This window comes from Enhydra lutris, unplaced genomic scaffold (assembly GCF_002288905.1).
Source record: "Enhydra lutris kenyoni isolate GAN:26980312 unplaced genomic scaffold, ASM228890v2 scaffoldscaffold23, whole genome shotgun sequence".
Taxonomy (NCBI): Eukaryota; Metazoa; Chordata; class Mammalia; order Carnivora; family Mustelidae; genus Enhydra; species Enhydra lutris.
In genome coordinates this window covers 3,907,642-3,933,089 of record NW_019154107.1, presented here as the reverse complement: position 1 = coordinate 3,933,089, position 25,448 = coordinate 3,907,642, and the positions used below count along the sequence as shown (strand labels likewise).

Genomic DNA, 25,448 nt, shown 5'->3' with positions numbered 1-25,448 from the left:
TAGCTGTGTGAATATGAAATACTTAACCTCTCCAAGCCTCAGCTTTCTCAACTGCAAAATGGAACAGCGCCACCTTCTTAGCTCATCCTAGCATCACCACCTTAGCTCTGGGTGGCTCAGAGGGTTAAAGCCTCTGCCTTCAGCTCAGGTCATGATTTCAGGGTCCTGGGATCGAGCCCTGCATCGGGCTCTCTGCTCAGCGGGGAGCCTGCTTCCCTTCCTCTCTCTCTGCCTGCCTCTCTGCCTACCTGTGATCTCTGTCTGTCAAATAAATAAATAAAATCTTAAGAAAAAAACGTTTAAAAAAATAAAGCAGGTTATCCCTACACAGTGCCAGGCTTGCTAGGCCCTTCTCCGTGTGTATTCCTAGGATTTTTTTTTAATCGTTAAAAGTTCACTACACAGTAAGGAGTAGAAATCCTGGGGGAGAAATGGGGATTTTGCCACATCTCAAAGATGCTCAACCCATTCCACAGTGTCAAGTTGCAGTTGAAATATTCCCAGAGTTGAAAGTGAGAGTACAGCTGAGGCCATCTCATCAGGGAGACTGGAAATGCAAGGGTGGAATTTTCAACTCTGTTTGGCCACTTATTTTTATGTGCGAGCAACTTATTCAGTTTTCTGGTGCCTAAGTTTTGCCACTGACCAATCAGGAGTACAGTACAGGTAAGTGAGTGGCTCATTTCTCTGGAGATGCAGGTTTCACGGTCCAGGAGATCTGAGTCATCTGCTTCTGCTGTGAAAGCGGGATGAGCCTTGGAAGCTCCTGCCAAAATCCCACATTCTCAGCTCCGTTATCATTCCAGCCTGTGGCGACCAAGAGCAAGAACACGTGGGGACCCAGAGGAGCTCCTGGAATCATGACCACAGCTAACGTGGGCACACCTCGGGACTGTTACGACCAAAACCAGCTAGGATTTGTCTTCCCTTTCCAAACAGTCACCATCTTTCAGGAAGTGGCTTTTCAAAAATACACAACCCTTCTGAACAACTGCCAAGCAAAATACACTTATACGCACCAACCATGCAAAACGGGGCCTGGGTGTGGGCAAGCTGAGAAGTATTCCTGTGTCTCTTTCAGGATGCCCATATCCTGTGTCATCAGTCAGGCCAAAGAACTTACATTTAGTCCAAAGAACCTAAATTTAGTCAGCACTCTTCTAAAGTAAAAATGTTTCTTCCTACAACATTCAAGCTAACTAGCAGGAAACTTTTTATAACGTGTTGCAATATTTATACTATAAAAATGCCCCCTCGTCTGCTTCCCCACTCCTTTTTTTCAGTCGTTATTCCTAGGCACAGCATTCCCAAGCTGTAGCTTCACTGCTCAGAAACCTTAGCATTCTCTGCTGGTCAAAAATTTCACATCCTTCATTGGCCCATTTCACTCCTGTCACCTCTCACCTAGACATGTCCGTGTCATCCTCCCAACAACGCCAAGTTTCATGGATTCGGTCTTTTCCTTGGAACTTCATTCACAGCCCCTCCGGATCTACGGTCCCCCTCTACCTCTACCCTTTCAAGTTGTACCAACAGTCCCTGTCTTCAAGGATCAGATGACAAGCAAGCTCTTTCATGCAACACGTATTGTGTACCTGCGAAAGAAGACTCTACTTTGTGTTACTATCTTCAATCATTTGGCATTGCTTCTAAGTATTTGTAACTGTACCACAGTAAAAGCTGTATTGTCGCCAGCTGGGCACTGACTTTTAACTCTCTGCTCTCGTAAGAGGCTTGTGACAACACTCAGTCATTTTATCTATAAATATATTTATCCCATGGCATAGGTAATCACATCAAGCCTACGCTGTAATCAGTTCAAGGTCTGGCACTGGCACAAATCTCCAAACATAGATCTCTGGTTTCATCTAACAGCCTTATAAACGTACACGAACAGCTGGTAATGTGCTCATTACCCAGGGATTCAAGACTATGGACTGTTCAAAGACTTGGGCATTGAGTGGACCCATGGGGTCCTGTAATAGCCAATTCTGCTCGAAACACCTCGATTTGGATGCATCAAAAGACTGGAGTTCAATGAAACTGTACCTTCTTGAGGCCTGCCCCAGCAACCTTCACACAGACGGGGGTTCTTCATCTTTTTTGCACCATACGTTTCCTGGGCAGGCTCTTAAAACCTAAGGACCACTCTCAAACTAATGTTTACGAGTGCATAAGAAACACAGGTTTACAAGAGAAACCAATTATTCTGAAATACAGTTAATCAAACAGTTGTTTTACTGTCTGTCACCATAATATGTGTGCTACTTCGTTAAGTCATTAAATACAAAGATCTAGTATTGGGTCTAACCATTGCTAGGATTTTGAAGTGGGGACGTATGTAGATGATATTTCAAGACACTGGAATGTTTATAACAAGACAGAAAAATAATGCTTTCCATTGCTAGCAGGGTCACAGCCCATAATACCAGGGTTTTGCCTACTTTCATAATTAAAGAAAATGCTGAAGTTCCATCCGAGGTTAGCAAAAATAAACGTGCATCTTTTCCCCTTCAAGTCCCTGGAATTCTATAGACAGCCCTCTTGAATTAAGAATCCCGGAAGGAGACGTGAAAGAAAGAGAGAAGAAAGGCAAACCAGTGTAAACAACAAAAAGTGGCATCTAGGATCTAGAACAGCCTAAGACGACACTTCTCCTCGTTTTCACCAATTCCCCTTTCCTCTTCTCTCTTTTCCTGCGGGAGGGATTTTAAATGCCTTTCCCCCAACCCATGTGTTGTCTAACAAACAGATTATCAAAACCTTCCAGGTTTGAGGTCATGACCAAGGTCTGCCAATAAAAGCTCGGAATACACACACATGTCCTAACCTACTATTTCCACCTCCAGACTTGCCCCTTTCGGGATCAGCTGCCTTATTTATGGGCATGGTGAGACTTTCAGAAAAAACTACATCCTACAGTTTTAGTTTAATGATGCTGGTAAGGTTTTCTTATCAACTTGTAATTTTTATTTGGCTAGGAATCTAACATTTCTCAAGCATCTACTACATGCCAAGTGCTTTCAAAATGTTAATTTAATCCTCATGAAATTAACAATAACCGCAGATGTTATTTATTGAATTCTGTGTAGAAGACATTTGATGCACCTCATTGAATTAATCCAACAGTATCACCAGATAAGAAACTCAGCCTCAGAGGAAAGTGGTTTGCCAGCAGTCACAGAGCCAATAAGTGGCAGAAGCCCAACTGCTTTTCAGAGCCCAAATGTAAATGCTATCTTGGGAGTTTTCCTTTTCCTTACTGTATCTTACACAAGATCACACCCCCAGAGAGTCTTGGAGCCCCAGGAAGGGCTCTAGCCTGTCTCACTTCCATTCTCCTGTCCTGAAGAATAACTGATGATTATTCTTCCCCTTCCATCAGGGGCAAGCTCTGGCTGCATCTCGGGACTCTTCTGGAACAGCATGCCGGGCCCTCGGCACAGGTGGAAGGGGAAAAAGAAGAGAAGAGAAAGCCACCCCTCTCCACTGAGTCAGCCAGCCACCCCCACCACTGCCCCCAGCCACTCACAGAGGGCACAGTCTTTCTCTTCTCTTTAACAAGTGTTAGTAAGCACCAACTATATGCCAGGCACGATGCTGGGTGCTGAGCCACAGTGAAGCCCAAAATGGCATGAAGAGGTAAGAAAAACAGCAGGCAAATATACACAAGCTAATTCGAATGGTTATAAGTGCCACAAAGAACACTAATAGAGTAATAGGATAGAAAGGGACTGGAGATGGGAGTAGAGAACTATTTTTACTAAAGGTGCTCTCTGCCCCTTCTCTCTGTTGCTCAACTCTATAAAGTAACGTAAACTTGAACTGATTCAGATAGCTCACCTTTCAAACGGCCTATTTGGGGCTCTAGAACAGCACTGATAGAAACATTATCTGAGCCATGCAGGCCATTGTTCATTTCCTTGTACATTTAAAAATTAGAAAAATGAAAGAGATGAAGTTGTTTAGTAATATACTTTAACCGAATAGATCTTAAAATATTATCATTTCAATATGTAATTGAGGAAATAATCAATTTCTTGGTGAGATATTTTACAATGTTTTTAAAAATGAAGTCTTTGAAATTTGGTGGTATTTTTTATTTATACCACATTTCAATTCCAGCTAGCCACACTTCAAGGACTCAAGAGCCCCAAGTGGGGGGCACCTGGATGGCATAGTCAGGTAAAGCATTGAACTTTTGGTTTTGGCTCAGGTCTGATCTCAGGGCTGTGAGACTGAGTCCCACTTCAGGCTCTGAGCTTAGCACAGAGTCTGCTTGAATTTTTCTCTCCCTCTCCCTCTGCCTCTGCCCCTGCCCCTCCCCACCACTTGCATGCTCTTTATCTCTCAAATAAATATATAAATCTTAAAAAAAAAAAAAAGCCACAAGTGGCTAGTGACTACCATATTGAACAGTGCAGGTCTAGACTTCTGATTACAGTACTTACTGAAACGTTTTGTGATACGCAGATTTTTAAGTTCCACATGGGTAGTCTTAGGGGCCTTATTAAATCTCTGCACTTCTGTATCTTCCTATGTCTAATACGATGCCTCTTGCTAGATGTGAATGAGGAAGTATAAATTTTGGTTGCTATTGACAAGGATCTTAGGACCAAAGAGACTTAGAAACAAATTATGAGACAGTGAATGTCAAAGCACAGGGAAATCAAGAAATACGATCTTTAGGGGCACCTGGGTGGCTCAGTGGATTAAGCCACTGCCTTCAGCTCAGGTCATGGTCTCGGGGTCCTGGGATCGAGCCCCACATCTGCCTCAGCATCCCTGCTGAGCGGGGAGCCTGCTTCCCCCTCTCTCTCTGCCTGACTCTCTGCCTACTTGTGATCTCTCTCTCTCTGTCAAATAAATAAATAAAATCTTTAAAAAAAAAAAAAAAAGAAATACGATCTTTAATGACATTCAGCTGCTGGATCAATCCTTACCTGAAGTCTGCATTATTACTAGACATTTTGGTTACATGGACCAGAAAATTTTCTCTATTTTTAAGACAGGTGGAATTGGGATTTCTGTTACTTGTGACTGAAAGCAACTGGTGCCAAGAAAAAAGTAAATGCCGAGTCAATAGTCTTGAGTTCACAGATTAATTCAGTCAAAACACTATGCATTTCAATCTCTTTGAAGTGAATATATTTTCCCCAAATTAAAGAGCACACAACCCAGAATGAATCTAATGAATAGATCTGGTTCTTGTCAAGTGTACCCAACTTACTTGTAATATTAACCCCTATGAAAGAAGGGCTACGTGAAAGCCACAGGGAGAAAGATCAGATCTTAAAATCAAATGCTTGGAGCAGAAAAGAGTTAAAAAGACAAGGACATGTACTGGGGGTAGAAAAGAAGACACAAGAAGAAAACCTAAAATTCTAACGATCAGAACTACGGGAACACAAGCTTTCATACGTGATGGCTGTTCTCATGGCCTCTTCACTTCCTTCAGCTATTTAGAAAAATACATTCTGGATCTACATATACATTTTTCAAAGAGGCTTCAGGGAGAAATTCATGCGTATATTTGAAGGGGGTGTTTCCTAACAAGAAATTGCTCAACTTTTTTAAATCTGACAGTTTCTTTCCCTTTCCTTACACTCTACACACCCCCTCCCCATGCTCAAATGGTATTCCAAGATTAAGAAAAATGCAAACAACAACAAAATAGTTTTCAGGGAAAATCATTTCATTTCACATTCTGAATGTCTTCTAGGGACACCTGGGTGGCTCAGTCAGTTAAGTGTCTGCCTTCCGCTCAGGTCATGATCCCAGGGTCCTGGGATCGAGCCCCATGTTGGGCTCCCTGCTCAGCGGGGAGCCTGCTTCTCCCTCTCCCTCTGCTGTTCCCTTTGCTTGTGCTGTCAAATAAATGAATAAAATCTTTGAAAATAAATAAAGAAATGTCTTCTATAGAGGCCCAAATCTTCACACGGCACCTCTCTATGCATGGGGGACCTATGATGACACATGTATAATTTGGCAATTTACTACTCCATGTGTGGCCACATGAAAAAGAGCCACCATGGTCACAAAAACAGGAATCTATTAATAGCAACCCCTCTACCCCCTATTTATACAGCAGATTCACTGAGATTTACTGGGGCTGAGTTTCACCAAGAAAAAAAAGCCCACCCCAACGGCTGGCTGCTTCATAGCATTTCTCCCCCGTGTCCCCATTTTTTTTTTTCTAATCTGAGGTCTGTTTCAAAGAATTTAATGATGTCAAAGCTCAGTGTGGTATATCATATTATGTTCATGGTTTGAGGAAAATGACACAATTCACGGTCTTCAATCGTCTCAACTTCTTAATTATCAAATGACGTTACAAGATCTGAAGTTTTCAGCTTTCCACTCTCTGCAAAAGACGATTTGGCTAGGATCATTATAGCAAAAACAAGATTGGGGGGGTATTTAATTATGAGAACCATTTGAATCTTAGCCAGCAGATATTTACAAATAAATAACCCATCTATGAATCATAACCACCTTTCTTTGCTCATTAATGTATAGATCCTACTTCCTCTTACTGTTCTGCCGGTGCTATCTGTGCTTAAATATAATAATACACTGCATTTCTTTACAAAACATTGGCAAAGATTGCTACTCCATAATAGAGATGAGCTGGCCCTACCTTGAGTCATCTGTCTTCTGTTTGACACAAGTGTTCTATCTCACTTATTGCCTCATGTTTCATAAGTGCTCATTTGCAAAATTTTCATCTGCTCGTTCATAAGCAACACATGCTGTGTCATCTTCACGGTCACATGAAGACAAATTTGGGAGGTTTTGTAGGAAGGAAATTTTGAGACATTCAAACACATGACTATATTCGTCCTGCTTAAAAAAAAAACTCACTTCTTGGAGAGAATAAGAAATAATTTTATCTTCCAACTAGGAATCTGAGTCTTATATGTCACTTAGAAAAAATTCACGAAGCCAGGCTGCTGACTTCAATAGAGGGCAATTTTTCATCAGCCCAGTCTGTCAAATCCATTTTATTTCACAAATTGGACAGCCGTATCTGTGTGTTCTCTATCAGCCATAAGAAAATGGTATTCTTTTGATTGGTAGTATTGGGTTTTATTTTTGGATGTTCTCGCTTTTTATCAAGGATGAGGAAAAATATCTAGACGGTATTCAATATTTTTGAAAGCACATGATATTTACAAACGATAAGACCAGAATAAAACCTCAGGCATTTGGTAGACACTATTTCATGAGCCTCAGAACTAGCTGTGAGACAAAATAGAGGCAGAGACAACAAATATTTACTGAGGGCCTGCTGTATGCCAGGAAAGTGTCATTTATAAGCATCATCTCCTCTAGCCCCACAAGCCCTAAGAAATGGGTTCTCTTACCCCTCATGAAAGGTAAGAAAACTGAGCTAGGGAAAATGAGTGGCCAAAAGTGGCACAGAGGAGAAATGTAAGGAAACCAGGATTCAAATGTAGGTCTGTAGCTTCAACACTCATGCTCTGAGCGGCTTACAATGAGGAAAAAAAATCTGGAAATAATCTAAATGGCAACATGGGAATTGACTGAATCAGCTAGAGTGTATCCATACAAAGCAGTCATGGCAACGGACAGTAAAGATCTACTTTTATTGACACAAAAATATGTTACCATGTCAAATAAAAGATTATAAACACAGAATATATGATCCTTTTGACATATACATATAACTTCGTATATATATTTGCATTTAAAAGGTTATCACTGGGGGCGCCTGGGTGGCTCAGTGGGTTAAACCTCTGCCCTCGGCTCAGATCATGATCTCAGGGTCCTGGGATCGAGCCCCGCATCGGGCTCTCTGCTTAGTAGGGAGCCTTCTTCCCCCTCTCTCTCTCTCTGCCTGCCTCTCTGCCTACTTGTGATCTCCCTCTCTCTGTCTAATACATAAAATCTTTTAAAAAAAAAAAAAAAGGTTATCACTGGATGGCAGGACCAAATTAGGTTCTTTGTGACTTGTTTTTACTTTTTTTGTGTTTTTATTACTGAAGTTCTTTTTGCAAACTAGGAGTAACAGAATACAATAAAGAATACTTATTCAAAACAAAAAAAAATGTTTGGGGGCCAAGGGGAAATACTGGAGGCATCACCAACCAAGCTAGGCATAAAAAAATTACATCCATTGTCATTGCTACTGTTCAACACTATTCTGGAGGATCCAGCCAATACAGTAAAAAGAAAGGATGAGACAAAAACTCTAGTTCTTAACTTTAAGATTACCTATCTAAAATATTCTAAAGAAGCCACCAAAAAGCTATTATTTAATAAGACCATTCCATGGGTGCCTGGGTGGCTCAGTCAGTTAAGCACCTGCCTTTGGCTCAGGTCATGATCCCAGGGTCCTGGGATCCAGTCCCACATCAGGCTCCCTGCTCAATGGGGAGTCTGCTTCTCCCTCTCCCTCTGCCTGCTTGTGCTCTCTCCCTCTCACTCACTCTCTCAAATAAACATAATCTTTAAAAAAGATAAGACAGTTCTAACGTGATCCAATATAGATATATCAAAGCTTTACAATGGGCACCGGGAGTTGGCAAACTTTTTCCTTACAGGTCAGAGAGTCAATACTGTAGGCTTGTGGGCCATGTGGTCTCTGTAGCAACTTCCCATCTCTGCTGCTGTAGCACAAAAGCAGCCATCAACAATGCCTACCTGAATGGATGTAGAATCTCCCAATGAAACCTTAGTTCCAAGAATAGGCAGTGAACTAGATTGGGCCCACAGGCCATACTTTGCTGACCCCTACTTTACACCACCAAACTACCCCCCCCCCAAAGAAAACCAGTTGATGGAGACGACTTACCATTTAAAGCAGCAAGAAAATATATAAAGACCGAAATAACTTTCTGAAGGGCGATTCAGCTGTACATACACATCAAAAATTAAACTGTGACAACTCTTTCAATACAACAACTCCACTTCTGGAATACACGTGGATCTTTATGACAGTGTTATATAGAATAAGAAAATATATCTATTGACATTAACTGTGTCTATGAGAAAGACACCATTTTTAAAGTACATGACAGGGTAGTACGCCTAATTTTAGCTAGGTTTTTAAATAGATGGGTGTGCACATGAAGGTTTGCATATATACCCACAAATGGAAAAAAAAAAAAACCTAGAAAGATGTATACCCAACTGCTCCATTAGCAGTTATTCCCATGGGTGGATTTATGAGCAACTTTCTTGTTACTTTTTTGCATTTAATTTTTGGTTCTTTGTACTTTCCCAACTTAGCTTAGAAGTAAAGTTTTTCATTTTTAAAAGAAGGAAGCGAACAAAAAAACCTCTGTGTGCCTCTCAACAATTAAGTCATAGTTCTATGAATGCTCAAGGATCTCATACACAGTGTCCTCAAAGAAAAAGCACATTGGTACTGATTTTCATTTTCACATTAAGACACCCCTAGGAAGTGCTTTAAATTATTCTAACTGCTGGGACGCCTGGGTGGCTCAGTGGGTTAAGCCTCTGCCTTCGGCTCAGGTCATGATCTCAGGATCCTGGGATTGAGCCCCACATCGGGCTCTCTGCTCGGCGGGGAGCCTGCTTCTCCCTCTCTCTCTCTGCCTGCCCCTCTGCCTACTTGTGATCTATCTCTGTCAAATAAATAAAATCTTTAAAAAAAAATTATTCTAACTGCTTCAATGCCCTGAAGATAGAAATCTTCTGACTCTAACTAACATGTAAGGAGCATCAATCTGCAAATCTTATCTTTTTCTTATCCTTCAGTGACACCTGTGCACACATCTCTCTGTCTAGGAAGAAAAGCCAAAGAAGGTAAACAGGAAATAGGCAAGAATGGTAGGTGAAGGATAAATGTGTGTTAATATCATACAGGGAAATCATTATTAGCAAATTCATTTCTCAAGGTCTTATCGTTCTATAGTATGGGAACCTGCCCTGTTGGGTTAGGGGAAAACCGACATTATAGCACATACTTATTCTAACTTATGAAACTTTTAAGTCCTCCTCGAGAATTTAAGTCCATACAATTTATATTGTGGATAAGCTGTGAAGCTTAAGTACATTCTCCTTACAACTGACAATAGGTATCTAATTACTATGCCAATAGTTATAGTTACTAAAACATATGTAAATTGAGACATTTAATTTTCATGTACTTAAAATCTTGGGGAAATGGAGGTGGAGTAGAAAGAAAAATGATGATATACATATTATTAGAAATTCCTTCTGGAGTTCTAAAGTCTCAAATATCCAAAACAAGGGAAAAAATTTCAATAACGGAAGAGAGAAAACATACCTTTTCACTTCACATTTGAACTGAAAGTTTCTCGGAAAGATCTTTTCTAAAAGCTCTAGATCCTATTATTTTACATAATGGATGAAAAACAAAAGCTTTAGGGGGCCGAGTTAAGCAGGACTACCTCAGGCTACCAGAGAGAGCGGGAAGCTTCTGGCGCTAGAATGGCGCTCCCTCCCTGCTCAAGGATGACTTCACCTGTGACTGTGCCCAGACCTGTGCCCAGACCTGTGACTGTGCTACCCTATATGGCAAAGGCACCTTGCAGGTGGGATTCAGTTAAGGATCTTGAGGTAGAGTGATCAGGTCACTGAGTGGGGCCTTACCTCTCTAAATAGAAGAGCCTTTTCATCAGAGAGAGAGAAAGAGATGTGAGGAAGGAAGTCAGAGGTCAGCTTGGAGAGAGAGCTGAAGATGCAACAGTGCTGGCTGTAAAGATGCAGCAGGGGCCATAAGCCAAAGAGTGAAGGTGGCTTGCACGAGCCAGAAAAGGCACAGCATTCAGTCTCCCCTTGAGCCTCCAGAAGCCCTGCCAACTCATTTAGATTTCCAACCTCGAGAATTTTAGGATAAACTTGTGTTGTTGACAACCAAAAAGTAAAAAAGATAAAAATAAATCAAATAAAAAATAAATAAATAAAATTCTAGGTGTTATGTGGTGTAACTTAGTTATCAAAAAGAAAAAAATACACATTTTTTAAAGATTTTCTTTCTTTATTTGAGAGTGAGAGAGCACAAGCAGGGGGAGTAGCAGAAGGAGCAACAGAAGGAGAGGGAGAAGCAGACTCCCCACTGAGTGGGGACCACCCCCCAATGCAGGGCTCCATCCCAGGACCCCGGGATCAGGACCTGAGCTGAAGGCAGACACGTCACCAACTGAGCCACTCAGGCACCCTAAAATATACATATTATTGTCTTCCCAAAACAGTTACCTTATCCGGCCTTAAAATCTCCCTACTTCCATCCTGAAGTGCCTTCCTCCAATAGCTCAGCATAAAAAAATAAATGTAATGCGAACAGAAGTGCCTCTATTAAAAGACTTTTCCAAGTTTTGAAGTGTGTGTGTATGCACGCACACATGTATATGTGTCCGTAGGCATATGTGAGCGTGTGTGTGTGAGCCTGTCGTTACCACAGAGGCCATGGGGGAAAAGAAAAGTCCCCCCAGAACCAAGTCAGAAGTTAACAGGAACAATATGACAAACACAAGGTCATCCTGAGTTCTCAAAAGACAATGAGGTGTTAAGTACCTTTTGTAGCCATGAAAATCCAGGACATAAACAAACATGTGACCGTTTGCTCTGAACACAACCAATAAGTATATTATATAAAACAACGTTCATTAACTATTCCTTTGTTCCCAATCTCAAGGAAATGCTAGTTATCCTTTAGCAGAATTTACCATTAGTGAATGCAAGCAAAATGAAGTCTCTGCTAGGCTTATATTTGAGATCTGGGAGACCGAAATCCCACAATTTTCCTTTTAATCTTCCATTTTAAAAAATCTTGGAAATGAATTTAATATAGTTAAAAAGCAAGCAGGCATGCTTCAAATCCAAAACTGTGTTTTTCCTATCAAGTACTGCTCTCTGTAAAGTGCGCCACCAAACCCCGGTAGAAACTTACCCTTCAACTTGAGGTCCACGTTATGTCTCAGCCAAGGGTAAACCCCATAGCTCGGCATATCTTCAGGAATCGGATTACTGTTTATCCAGCCATCACAAGCAAACCGGAAGAAATTATCACAAGGGTCCACAGAGAAATTTACTTTACTCAAGATAGCAGCAGCTAGTTAAAAAGAAAATCATAGGATTAATGACAAGCAGTGAACGCTGTGTACTGTTCGCTTCCAAATTAAACAACCATTTCCTATCAACCGGCTCCCCAGCCTTGGCTTTTACTTTTCCTCTCAAATGACTCCCTGAATCAACTTCACTCTATTAAATTACTGTATTCAGATTGAGTGGGTAAAAGCTTGGTGGTATTGGTATTAGTGGTTTTTGCAGGACTGCCCCGGACATCTGCGCGGCATGGGATAGGAATGCAAATGGAGTTTACAGTACATTGTTTGCAAGGATGTGTGCAGTATTTCCTTCCATCCCTCTCAACCTTCTCCGGGGTCACTCGCAACTCATCCCATCCAGTGACAGGATCTATTTTCCCTGCCTTGAATCTGGGTTGGCCTTGTGACTTGCTGTGACCAACCGTATACAGCAGAGGGACTGCTGGAGTTTCAAAACTAGGCCTTAAAAGGGCCTTGTTACCTTCTACATAAACTTCCTTTGAATGGAGCCCTGAGACGGCCCTTTGAAGAAGCCTCCCGGAGGAGGTGAGGCGACATGGAAAATAACCCATCAGCACCAAGCGCCAGACCTGTGACCGAAGCCATCATGGACGTTCCAGGCCAGAGGACCCTCCAGCTGAACGCAGCTGTATGAATGAGCCTAGGCAAGAGCCGCAGAGGAACCCCCGATTAACCCACAGAATTTGAAGAAATACTCCATCACTCATGTTTCAAGCCTCAAAGGTAGTTTGTTCCACAGCATAAGCTGAGTGAAACTGTGGCCCATAAGTCATATTGAAACATTTAAAAGAGGTATGTACAATATACCTCCATAAAGACCTGGAAAGCCACCTATGAATTCCTGAGCCCCTGGACGTTCAGGGTAGCTCTCAGAGGAATGAACCCCTAGAAGAAACCCCCACAGGCCCTGCAGGGAGGCTCAGGGCCATTTAGCAGGGAATTCAGCCTCGTAAAAGGATACAGCTGCTGACCTGGCCCCTGGACCTGGCCAGAGGAGGGGAGTATGTGTGTAAGTTAACAGAAAGACACAACAGACTGGTTTACCATTTTCTTCCTCTTTCATAAGCCCACACACAATTACATATGTAATACAGTCAACAGGGAGGAAGTTTTTGCATACTTAAATACGTATCCATGAGCATTAAAAAAAAAAAAAAAACTTTCACTAAAAAATGAGAAGGTAGGGGCGCTTGGGTAGCTCAGTGGCTTAAGCCTCTGCCTTCGGCTCAGGTCATGATCTCAGGGTCCTGGGATCGAGCCCCACATCGGGATCTCTGCTCGGTGGGGAGCCTGCTTCCCCCTCTGTCTCTCTGCCTGCCTCTCTGCCTATTTGTGATCTCTGTCTGTCAAATAAATAAATAAAATCTTTAAAAAAAAATGAGAAGTTTCTTATGGCATCTGGGTGGCTCAGTTGGTTGAGTGTATGACTTCAGCTCAGGTCATGATCTCAGGGCCCTGAGATCGAGCCCCACATTAGGCTCTACGCTCAGCAGAGAGTCTGCTTGTCCCTCTGCCTCTCTCCCCGCCTTGTGCTCACTCATGATCTATCTCCCACATGCATGTGCTCCTTCTCTCAAATCATAACATCTTTTAAAAAAAAATGAGAAGGTTCCAAAATTCCTAATATTCAACTCCAACTCCCTGCCAACTGTCATACAACTGCTAGCTACCTCTCTAACACAAAGATATGCACCAATTTAAAAAAAAAAAAAGTGGGGGGCAGCCAGTATTTTAATGACATTGGAAAGATGACATTCTGGGTAATTTTCATACTTTAATTAATGCCAGGATATATTTATTTTTTTTTAATATTTTATTTATTTATTTGACACAAAGAGAGAGAGAGATCACAAGTAGGCAGAGAGGCAGGCAGAGAGAGAGGGGGAAGCAGGCTCCCCGCAGAGCAGAGAGCCCGATGCGGGGCTCGATCCCAGGACCCCGAGACCATGACCTGAGCTGAAGGCAGTGGCCTAATCCACTGAGCCACCCAGGCGCCCCCAGGATATATTTATTTGAAGTAATGAAAACCCAATGAGTTGTCAGCTAAATATGAAGGAATTGCCAAAAAAAAGTATCATCAGCATATATGTATATATGCTGGTTATCAGTTTGGTTACATGTGTCCTCCAGGTTTAAACTAAGGCTATTTTTCTAGCCTAGACTTGCTATGAAAATTTTCAAGAGCTGTTTGTCCTTGATAAAGTGAATGATATAGACATATCCTCAGTTTCTACAGGACTTCAAAATCCCCAGCACTTTCCCCCTCCCCCAAAAAAATCAAAGCAAAAAAAACTGGTTTAGAGGGGCACGTGGATGGCTGTCAGTTAAGTGTCCAACTCTTGGTTTTGGCCAGGTCATGATCTCAGCGTTGTGAGACTGAGCCCCGGGTCAGGCTCTGCCCTGAGTGTGGAGAGTCTCTCTCTCCCTCTCCCCAACCCCTCTGCTTGTGCTCTCTCTCTTAGAAAAAAAAAAAAGTAAAATGAAAAACTGGTTTTAGAAGTTTGATAAATTTAAAATTGGCTTAATATTTTCATCTTTGAGAATTAGTTCAATGGTCTCCAATTATATTTTTACTTACTGCTACTAGTTTATTATTAATTACTATGCAAATAAGCTAGGACATACCAAATCTTTATTTCAGTTTGTATTTATAATAATTCTGGCTGTGCCACCACAGAATGAATCTACTATGTGACACCCCAGGCGCAGAGATTATTCAAGTTTCCCTGCCACACAATATTTACAGTCACACAGGAGCACCTGGGTGGCTCAGAGGGTTAAGCCTCTGCCTTCGGCTTGGGTCATGATCTCAGGGTCCTGGGATCAAGCCCCACATCGGGCTCTCTGCTCAGCAGGGAGCCTGCTTCCCTCTCTTTCTCTTTGCCTGCCTCTCTACCTGCTTGTGATCTCTGTCAAATAAATAATATTTTTTAAAAATATTTACAGTCACACAGAAGAACCCTCATACACATTTTTATTCACATAAGCACATTGTTTTTTTGGCAGCCTTCCCAAACCTCCCCCTGCCCCCAGCCTAAAACATATCCAGCATTCTTGTAGGTACCTACAAAATCTGCAAGATCAGCTCTGACCCCAGCCTTGACATAGAGCAGGGAAATACATCACTCACACAGAATTTGGAAGTCAGCCCGCTAAGTGGGAAAACTCTAGTTTCAACCTCCCAATTCATCATTCATAATTCACAGCTGGGCACAGGGCTGCACTTTCTGGAGGAGAACGGTGACTTCAAATTTCAAGGGACCATAGTTGTCAAGACACCACAACTCCTTTTCCCCTGCTCAGTTCCATGGAGAAAACTCAAAGAGACTTGTTTTAATAAAGAAATATGAGGATCAAAGAAACCTGTAAAAGGCCCAACTATGTGTTCTCTCAAGTTACTGCATATAAGGTCAGGGATTACGGGGTATCTTATTAGTGTTTATGCCGAGATAGAGGCACCACACCTGTACCAGCCTGAGCTTTTAAGTTTAATCAGGGCTCAAGGGAGAGGGTGGTGCTAACAGTAAAATCATTAATACTGAGCATTTCCTCTGCACCAGGAACCATGCTAAGCCCTTTTCAGAAAGTTCAGCATCATCTGGAGCCAGACAGCCTGGGTTTAAATGCCAACAACACCATGCAAAGCTATGTAACCTTGTGCAGGTTACTTAACCTCTCTGTTTCCTCATCTATAAAAAGAGATAATAACCGTAACCCATGGGATCTTCAGGAGAATTAAATGAGTCAATACACATGAAATGTCCAGAACAGTGTCAGGCACACGACAAATATGGTTGCAGATAAAATACAGAATGCCTAATGAAATTTGAATTTCTTACCCATGATGGCTTTTACAGTTTAAGTATGTACCAAATATTGTAGGGAACATATACCAAAAAATAGCAGCCTTGTTGTCTATCTGCAATTCAAATGTAACTGAGCAGCCACGTATGCACGTAGCTAAAGCTGGCAACCTTACATACAAATTTTTGCTATTATAATTCCATAAACACTCATTTGAAACTCTTGAGTTACTTTTCAGAGCTTATAGGCTTTCAGGTTTTTAGAAAACTAATACAGTGCATAGACCACAGCTCATATACTACCTCCAGCAATGTCTGGAGGGGCACTCCTGAAAGAAGCACCTTAATAATTACATAGGGAATATACGGATATTTTCCTAGGTGGTATCAACAAAGTCTACAACAGTCTCACAGAAGTTAAGAGTTAGTTTTGCCACCACAAGAGCTGAAATCAGGTCCAGTCTTGCCAAACGACGGTTACAACGTTCTCTGGGTCTGGGGTTAAGAATCACACACTGTAGACCTGGATTACTACTACAACCAGCACTACTATTTTCTCCCAATCTCACACCTAATATGCTAAGTTAAAACAGCATTCTCATTTTATAGATGGTAAACAAGAGGCTCTGGATGGTTATTTAATCAACCCAGGATCATGTGGCTCTTAAGTGGCCAGATCATGCTTCAAACCCAACTCAGCTTGTCAGCCCTTATCTGTATTTGGCACACCCTTTCCTTGTAATTTTTTCCACCTTTATTTTGAAAGAGGGATTCGGAGAAGAGGAAATGGACAAGAGGAGGAAAAAAGAGCTATGGAGAGGAGACATTCAGAAACAGGTGGCACCTGCTTAGAAACGGTCCAGAGGTCATAAAACGCTTCTAACTTCTGAGCTTCCATCCTGCATGACCAGACACGCACGCACGCACGCACCCCCTTACGCACGCGCGCCCCCACCCCCTCTACCTCCCGCGCATGCCTTTGTGCTGCTTCTCATTTGAAACCTTCCCAGGGGCCCATGTATGCAGTGTGTACCTAACAGCTGTTCTGCAGGTCCCTAATCACAGTGAGGTTCATGTTACACTGAAGAGGATATATCCTTGGTGAGCCTTTCGTCACAGAGACAGAAAAATCAGTTTTTTTTTCAATATTAGAAAGCTGTTCACCAACGTGAAAATTAAAAACAGAACAGCAAGGCAAAACAGACTAGCTGCCAGGAGACGACACAGCAAATGGCATTCTGTAAGGTTTACTCTTGCGTTATTACGATTTGTAATAAAGAGAAAACTCATACGCTATGTGGCTCTCCATACCAAAAGTTGCCTAAACTCAAACTGAAAATTTTTCAGTTCAGAAAATCTCATTCTCACACATCTGCAAGGACCCAACCACAGCAAAATCACAAGGTGACATGAAGTCTAAAATGTGACCTCTGACAGTTCCACCTGGTGGTCCACTCTACTTCAAGTCATCCCTTACCATTGAAATCCCCTAGGTCAGCGGCTCAAGCTGCAAACAGGAAAGGGTATGGGAATTCCCAAATTGTTCTCACCCTTTCCGGGATAAGATCGAGAAGCTGAAACTGTTATCCAGTCACCAGACTCTGGTAGGTCTATCGTTATGAAAAAGGCAAGACTGGACCAAGGCTGAAGAGTTACCAGGTATGGCCTTATTGCACAAAAGCACTGATGGAGAGCAGACAGACATGAACTTGAAGCCCAGCGCAGCACCAAACTCAGGATGTGATCCTGGGCAAATTATTTAGCTTCCAGAAGCCTCCATATCCTCATCTGTAGTTGGGTCTGGTGATAGCACTGACATCATGGGGTTCTTATGAAGATTTTATGAGATAGCAGCATATGTAAGTCACTTAACACAATGACTGCTTAAAAATATATATGTTGATCACTTCAAAAAGGGATAAAAAATAACATACTGTCTAATCCATTACCTCTGTTTAAGGCCTCTGAATTTAAAAGCTCTTTTACCCAAGTCTTTTCTAACTCAGCTAGTGCCACCGCCAAAAATCTAAGCATCACCTTGATTCTCTGCTTTTTCTCACAGCCCACTTCAAATCCTTTGGCAGCCCTCTGGCTCCTAAACCCTCTACACTCTGCCTTTCCATCTCTGGAATTCAAGAAAGCATCGAGTCTCATCCAGCTTACCGAAATAACCTCCCTCCTGACGACCTTCTTCCATCTTGCTCCCTGTGGTCTGTTCCCCACCCAAGAAGACTCTCCTGAGTCTAGGTGTGCATGGAGAGATCGTTTAAATGCTAATAAGATCATGTCTCTGTCTTTACTGAAATCTTTCGGAGGCTTTTCAGCACACTTAGGAAAAACCCACACTCGCTGACACCCCAGTTCCCCACTAAGCCTCCCATCACCTGCACTCTGTCCCCTATGCAGTTAAAATTCTTCCGCTCTGGGACCTTTGCCTCAGCTCTTCCTGTTCCTGGAAAGCCCTTTCCTTGATCTTCACACATGTCCCTTCTCATCATTCAGGGTCATTTCAACATCATTTCCTCAGACTTCCCAATCTAGCCATCCTGTCCTTGCTATCACATTACTGTACTTGAATATTTTAATTTTCTGCACATTACAACCAGCCGATCTTTTTCTTCCACATTGATCACCTTGTGTTTATTGATGGTCTTTCTTCCCCTACCTGGTCATTCAAGTTCACTGCTAACTCAGTGTCTGACTTGGAATAAATATTTGGCAGATTATTTCATTAATCTCTTAAGACCAAGAGGAAAGTGAAAGGGCCATGTGCTTAACTAATCCTTATGACTCTCCCCTTGGAAAATGCACTAGTGTTCGTGCCCACGTGCCCACTTAAAGAAGAGGGGTGGGGAGCTGGAATCTGGGTCCTGCAAATCTAGCCCTATTCCCTCTTCCCTATAGAGGGAATATAATGGCTGTGCCAAAACGGAGGTGAGTTTAAACACTCATATTCACTGTGGAGTACCCACTGATGCATGGCCCTTTAACCTCAAGACAAGCTTGACTTGTAATGACCCAAAGTGACTTCAGGTGATAGTGGAAGCGATGATTGATGGAGGATCCCTGCTCAGAGGCAGACAGGTCAGACCCACTGACCAAATGATACAGAGAGACTGCTTAGGGTAAACAGGGACCTATATCCAGCTGAGACCAGAGGAAGGCTGATGGTCTCTCTGTTCGGGTCTTAAGAAAAGCCATTTGGCCTTCCAAGCCCCTTCTAGATTTTCTTATAATGACTTGGAATACCACACAGCTGTTTTTTTGCAAGGAAGGGAAAAACAGGAAACCAATACTCCACAATTTCACACTGAACGTTTACCATCGAAGGTAAACTGAAAGGTTCATCAAAATTGCATTTTGTACTTGGTGTAAACCTCAAACAAACAGAATACTAAAAATACCACCTGTTTCCTCTTCCTTTCCCCAAGGTACCATAATGATAACTTGACACAGGAAGGAAAACGGACTTACCAGCTTCGATGCATTCTGGCTTCAGGCAGTACTCCTGTTTAGCTTGGAGACTTAAGAAACCTTGACTCACTGGAAAAACAGACCAAAATAAAGAAATGACTGTCTTGTAGCAGACCCCCGTCAGGTAACCCACAGTCAGGCACATATGCTAGACATCTGATATCAGTTCGTCTTTCTCAGCATTGACCCGGAGTTCAAAAATCCAGGGGGCTCGGTATCACCGAACCAGATTCTGGTCACAAGCTAAGTAACCTTGGTGAGACTCGGCTGCTCTGAAATTGGGTTCTCTAGAATATAAGAGGAGTGGATACAATCAGATCAGTGCTCCTCAGAGTGGGGTGCCCAAGCCTCGGGAGCAGCATCCCCTGGCAGCTCGTTGGAAAGACGAACTACTGAGCCCTACCGCTGACCTGAATCAGCAAGTCTGGGGGTGGGGCCCAGCCATGTGCTTTTTGGCAAAGCCCTCCAGGTGATTCTGATACACACTCAAGTTGGAGAGCCACTGGGCTAGATGATCTCTCAAGTTTCTTCCAGTTATCTATGATTTAAGTCTCATAATTTCACTCTTTCTGTTTACAACTACATTCCTGTTTTAGAGATGGGGGAAAAAATGAAACTTACAACTGTGTCGTTTGGAGCAAATCCAGACTGGAAGGAGAAAAATAGCATGCGTGGCATTTAAAGTTCTGAATCTTATCTAAACCATCCATAGACGTGTGTGTTACGGGCGGGGGGGGGGGGTACACCGTATATTATTCAGTCATCTAGCAAGAGAGTCATGATATGCCGTGTACCCCACACACCCTCCTCCCACCAAGCTCAGCCTAGCTACCAGACATGCGGCTCGTGGACCAAGCTTCCAACTACTTCCACCAGAACAAAACAAAACAAAAACCCTGCGAGACAGAATTAGCTTTTCACCAATGGCTTAATTTTCCCCATCTGGCTGACAGTATTATCTAAATGGATTTCTGCAGAAGTACAGAAGGGCGCCCTATTTGTAAACTCCAGGCAACACCTGGGCATTAGCAGATGTGAGTTTAGATTTCAAAAATATTTTTGGTAGCCAAGGAAGTTAATGGAAATTCATGACTGCTGTACTCTGTGAGCAGAAATAAGGAATCATTGGAGATGTGGCTGCGGAGAGATGAGTGGTGGGGGGTGAAGGAGAGCCAAGGCCTTTTGTGGCCTCCTCAGCTGAGAAGCAGGATGAGAAAGCATGGCAGTACCCGTGTTTCTGATAGAGACGGAAGGGCCTGTATGTATCTCTTGCCAATGTGGTGATTTGTATTTGTTATTAACCCACATTCTAAGAGGAGCCTGCTTTTTCTTTGTTCTTTTCTCTGCTGCCATCCTCCAAACAGCCATTTTACTTGTGTTACATTATACATATAATAAAAAAATAAAAATAAAAAGTAAAAAATATATAAAATTTTTTTAAAAAATTTAAAAAAAGAAAATTGCCTATGGAGCATCTCAGGTCTATCTTTAAGAAAAGAAGTATCTTAGGAGTGCCTGGGTTTCTCAGTCGGTTGGGTGTCCAACTCTTGATTTTAGCTCGGGTTCTGATCTTGGGTCCTGGGATCAAGCCCTGCATCAGGCTCCACACTCAGTGGGGAGTGTGGTTTCCATCCCTGACCTCCCCTCCCGGGTTGCTCTCTCTCTCTCTCTCTCTCTCTCTCTCAAGGGAATAAATAAATCCTTTTTAAAAGATTTTATTTATTTGAGTGAGCGAGCACGAGAGAGTGGCAGAGGGAGAGGTAGAAGCAGGCTCCCCACTGAGCAGGGAGCCTGATGTGGGGCTCGATCCCAGGACCCTGAGACCATGACCTGAGCCAAAGGCAGAGGCTTAACCCACTGAGCCACTCAGGTGCCCCAGAAACAATAATATTTTTAATATAAAAAAAGAAAATGTTACTTTTTACTGATTAAGTGCTTTAAAAAACACTTAAGGAACAGTTTGGTTTCTCATTTTAGATTTTTCTCTAACTAGCAGAAATGACTCAGAATGCAGTGGAGTCATCCACAGACCAACAGTGTGAGAATGACCATAAAGTGGGGGGTCAGCAAACTATGGCTCATGAGCCAAATGCAGTCTTCTGCCGGTTTCTATACAGCCCGTGAGCTAAAAATGATTTTTACATTTTTTAATGGTTGGAAAAAAGCACAAGAAGAATAATATTTCATAAAAACGATCTGAAATTCAAATTTCAGTGTTCAGAAATCAAATTATATCAGAATACAGTCATGCCTATTTGTGTACATATTTGTCTGTGGTTGCCTTCTTGCTATAAGAGAGTCAAGTAGCAGAAGCAGACACTGGATGGCCCAGAAAGCTGAAAATACTTACACTCTGGCCCTGCACAGAAAAAGTTTGCCAACTATTACATTTGAGGAAGAGACTGTGGGGAGGAAGAAAGGGGGAAGGAGGTAGAGAAGAAAGGACCCCTTAAAATAAACTGGTTATGGTTATACCTGTCATTTTAGATTCTAGTTTTCTAGCTTCTCTGAGACCACCCCAAGGCCAATGGCAGTCACTCTTACTGTAGAAGGACTCGGGTTTAGGAAAGAGATTAGCCCAGAGCCTAAAATACAAAGAAGTAAGGAGGGATGCTAGAAATTGCAGGCATGTGCCTAAATTTGGACAGACAGAAAAATACCAACCAGGAAGCGCCTTGAAGAGGACTTAACCAGAATATTGTCACGAAGAGCATTGCCTTGCAGGTCCCTGGAGATTTTCAGACAAGGACTTTTCACTAAGTGCACAGCGGAGGTGGGTGGCAAAGCCTGGGGGACTAGGCCGTGAAGAAGGCTGGGGGAAAGAGGTCTGAAATAGTGCAGAGATGTTTGACAAAAACCTCCTGAAGACTGTGCATTTATCTGAAAGCAAATATCCCCAAATACAGACATCCAAGGGGACGTTGTCAGCTAGAGCAAGGCATCTCAGACTTAGTTTGCAAATGAATCACCTGGGGATCTTATGGAAATGTAGATTTTGAATCAGTAGTTCTTGGGGGGGGGGGCGCCTCAGGCTTCCAAGTGGGGTTCATGCTGTCAGTCCAAGGGCAACAGCCAGTAGCATAGGTGTAAAGAGGCTATACTTTTATTCTCTGACATCATTAGAGCTCCTCTTAGAAATCTGCAGTGACAGCCAGGTAACTGGCATACTGCAAATTATTTTTTTCTGCTCTAGGCAGGCCTCCTTAGCCATAGCATTGCCTGGCTTCATGAATTTTACCGTGCTCTAAAAACTTTAGAGCTGTTTCTGAATAATCATCTCCTCTCAAGGAACAAAGATTTGCTGCCATTGAAAATATCCCACCTAGGGGTGCCTGGGGGACTCAGATGATTAAGCATCTGCCTTCAGCTCAGGCCATGATCTCCAGGTCCTGGGATCAAGCTCAGCTTCTACCTCCCAGCGCAGTGTGGAGTCTACTTCTCCTTCTCCCTCCGCCTCTCCCCCTGCTGGTGCTCTCTCTTGTCTCTGTTTCTCTTTCAAATGAATAAATAAAATCATAAAAAAAGAGAGAGAGAGAGAATATTTCAACTAATACATAACAGCCTCAGAATACAGTCGTTCTTAAACAGTGGAATTTCAAATGCTTCAAGCTGCAGAAACATCATTGAGAAGAGTACGGATTTTTACATAAACGATCATCCTTTGGATTTTGAAGTTTGGGAGCGTTCGCGAATCACAAATAGTCTAACTTTGTACTCACTTCCCACATTGTATGCAGTTCCCATATGGGCATGACCATATCATTTTCCTCTCCTTTGAATTTCAGGAGAGGACACATGTCTAAACCCCAAGTGCCGAGAAATCTCAGAAAAGTTTTTGAGAGCCACAAATTCAGCTGCAGGAGTAGGAGGTTTAGCTGTAGCAGAAAGCAATAAACCTATCTAATTTCCAAAGTCTGCAGCCACAGAGAACATGGAAAGATGGTTTGCTGGTTTTAGCAGAGTTTTCAGCAACACAACCCTAACTCTTTTCAAGTCGAATCACTGGTTTCCCCTTGCCAGGATAAACATGGCCTCCCGCAACCTGTGCGAGCCAAAGAACATTTCCAGGCTCGCTGCATTTCAGACTGCACCTCAAATCCCCTAAGGATAGAGGCTTGTTCCCATATAGCTTTCGAGCTCATGAAATAGTATGGGCTGTATGAGGAAAATACAAAGGCTAATAATCAAGGGTCCAGAATGCCGGCAACTTTAGAAAATCCATCTCTGCTTTTCATGACATTTCATTCTTACTCATAGGAATATGCTTTTCATCATCATACTCTCTGGGTACACCATTGTCACCAAGGGTCATTAAAATAATTGAATCACAATACCTTTCCAATGTTGGAAGGACAACCTCTGTTTTCCTTCATATTAATTTTTAAATCTAGAAAGGCAGAGTTAAAATTTCATCCCACCAGAGTCACTGGATTAGAAAGGCATTGAGGAATATCATTAAGGAGCACATTTATTATTTTTTAAAGATTTTATTTATTTGACAGAGATCACAAGTAGGCAGAGAGGCAGGCAGAGAGAGAAGAAGCAGGCTCCCTGCTGAGCAGAGAGCCCGATGCAGGGCTGGATCCCAGGACCCTGGGATCATGACCTGAGCTGAGGGCAGAGGCTTTAGCCCACTGAGCCACTCAGGCGCCCCTAAGAGGCACATTTAAAGACTGTTTTGCATTTTTTTTAAATGTATTTAACAGAGAGAGATCACAAGTAGGCAGAGAAGCAGATAGAGAGAGAGGGGGAAGCAGGCTCCCTGCCAAGCAGAGAGCCCGATGCGGGGCTTGATCCCAACACCCTGAGACCATGACCTGAGCCGAAGGTGGAGACTTTAACCCACTGAGCCACCCAGGCGCCCCTGTATTTTTTTTTTTTAAGTTAAAGTTCATGATTCATTCAGGCAAATATTAGCAAAACTCAAATGGAAAAAAAAAATTCCAGCATGGTTTGATCACAACATAAAGTCTTTCCTCGCAAAATAAATGAAGGTATCTGACTATGAATTCATAAACCCTCATTTTGCTAAATGTAAAATGCAATGTGTAAAAAAAAAAAAAAGTTTGCGCAGTGCAACTGAGTCCTCCAGCCGCTGGAAGCCACTTGATACCCACTTGGCATTTCTGGACTACACATCTGGTTGCACGTATTTATTTCTTTGACTTCCTAAAGAAAGGGCTCCTTTTCCTTCCGCATATTTAATAGAAGCTAAGGATACACCACCTACTCACACATTCAAACAGCCCTCCACCTGCCTCCTGACCAGGTCTGCCGGAATAAAGCACAAGGAAACGTAACTGCACTCGCCCCATTCCCTGGCCTCCAGCGCCCCACTTACCTAGAAAGAGGATCGTGCCCAGCACGAGGGTGCCGCCAATGAACACAGCCAGAGCGATTCGAGTGCCTCTGTTGGCGGTCTTTCCAGTCTCCGTGCTGCTCCCCATTTCTGCCTCCATCAGGAGGGACGCAGAGGCCACGCAAAGAGAAAGTCACTTTTTGTGGTCTGGTGGCTGGTCTCAAGAGTCTGTTAGGCGTTGACATCCAAGGTCCTCTTGTTCTTCTACTAATAGACAGCTGAAGAAGTCCCGTCAGGAAATCTTCCCTCGCCACCCTTTCTCAAATATTTCTCCACAAATGAAATAAAAGAAACCCCAAATATTGGTTGCCTTGGCTTTCCCCCTGACCAGACAAAACAAACAGTGGTTGCTTTATCTTGGTGCTCTCCCCTACCCCCCCCCCAGCAAAGTCGCTCGCAACCGATGATTTGGCAGGCTCTTCTCTCAGGCGTTCTGAGTGTACATGTTTTACTATGTGGCTGAACAGATGTTTTAGCTATTTAAATGTATAGTCACTTAGGGAGGAAAAAACAATTGTCTTTATCAAAACTGGATTCTCATCAAACTCCCCCAAACCGTGATAAGTTCGGTGGCAAGGATTCTCCGGCCCTGCTCTAAGGTCTCAGTGAATCACGTAATTCTTGTGTACTCATCATTCTGCTCGCCTAAACTGTCTCCATCCAAGCTATTGTTTCTGTGTGCAAATCCCTTTTTAAAGTCCTCTAAAAGTTCCTGGGATATCCTGGAGC

The 25,448-nt window shown here is 42.7% G+C and overlaps 1 protein-coding gene across 2 annotated transcripts in view; it reads right to left on the bottom strand.

Moving 5' to 3' along the window:
* The window catches only part of LOC111150495 (phosphate regulating endopeptidase homolog X-linked), a 204,913-nt gene extending 180,094 nt beyond the window's left edge, over positions 1-24,819 (bottom strand). For both annotated transcript variants that reach the window (XM_022507971.1, XM_022507972.1), the window contains exons 1-3: positions 24,702-24,819; positions 19,361-19,429; positions 11,906-12,067 (exon numbers count right to left, since the gene is read on the bottom strand). In XM_022507971.1, coding sequence (XP_022363679.1) covers positions 11,906-12,067; positions 19,361-19,429; positions 24,702-24,819 — 349 coding nt within the window. The remainder of the gene's footprint in view (positions 1-11,905; positions 12,068-19,360; positions 19,430-24,701) is intronic.
* Positions 24,820-25,448: the final 629 nt, after the last annotated feature.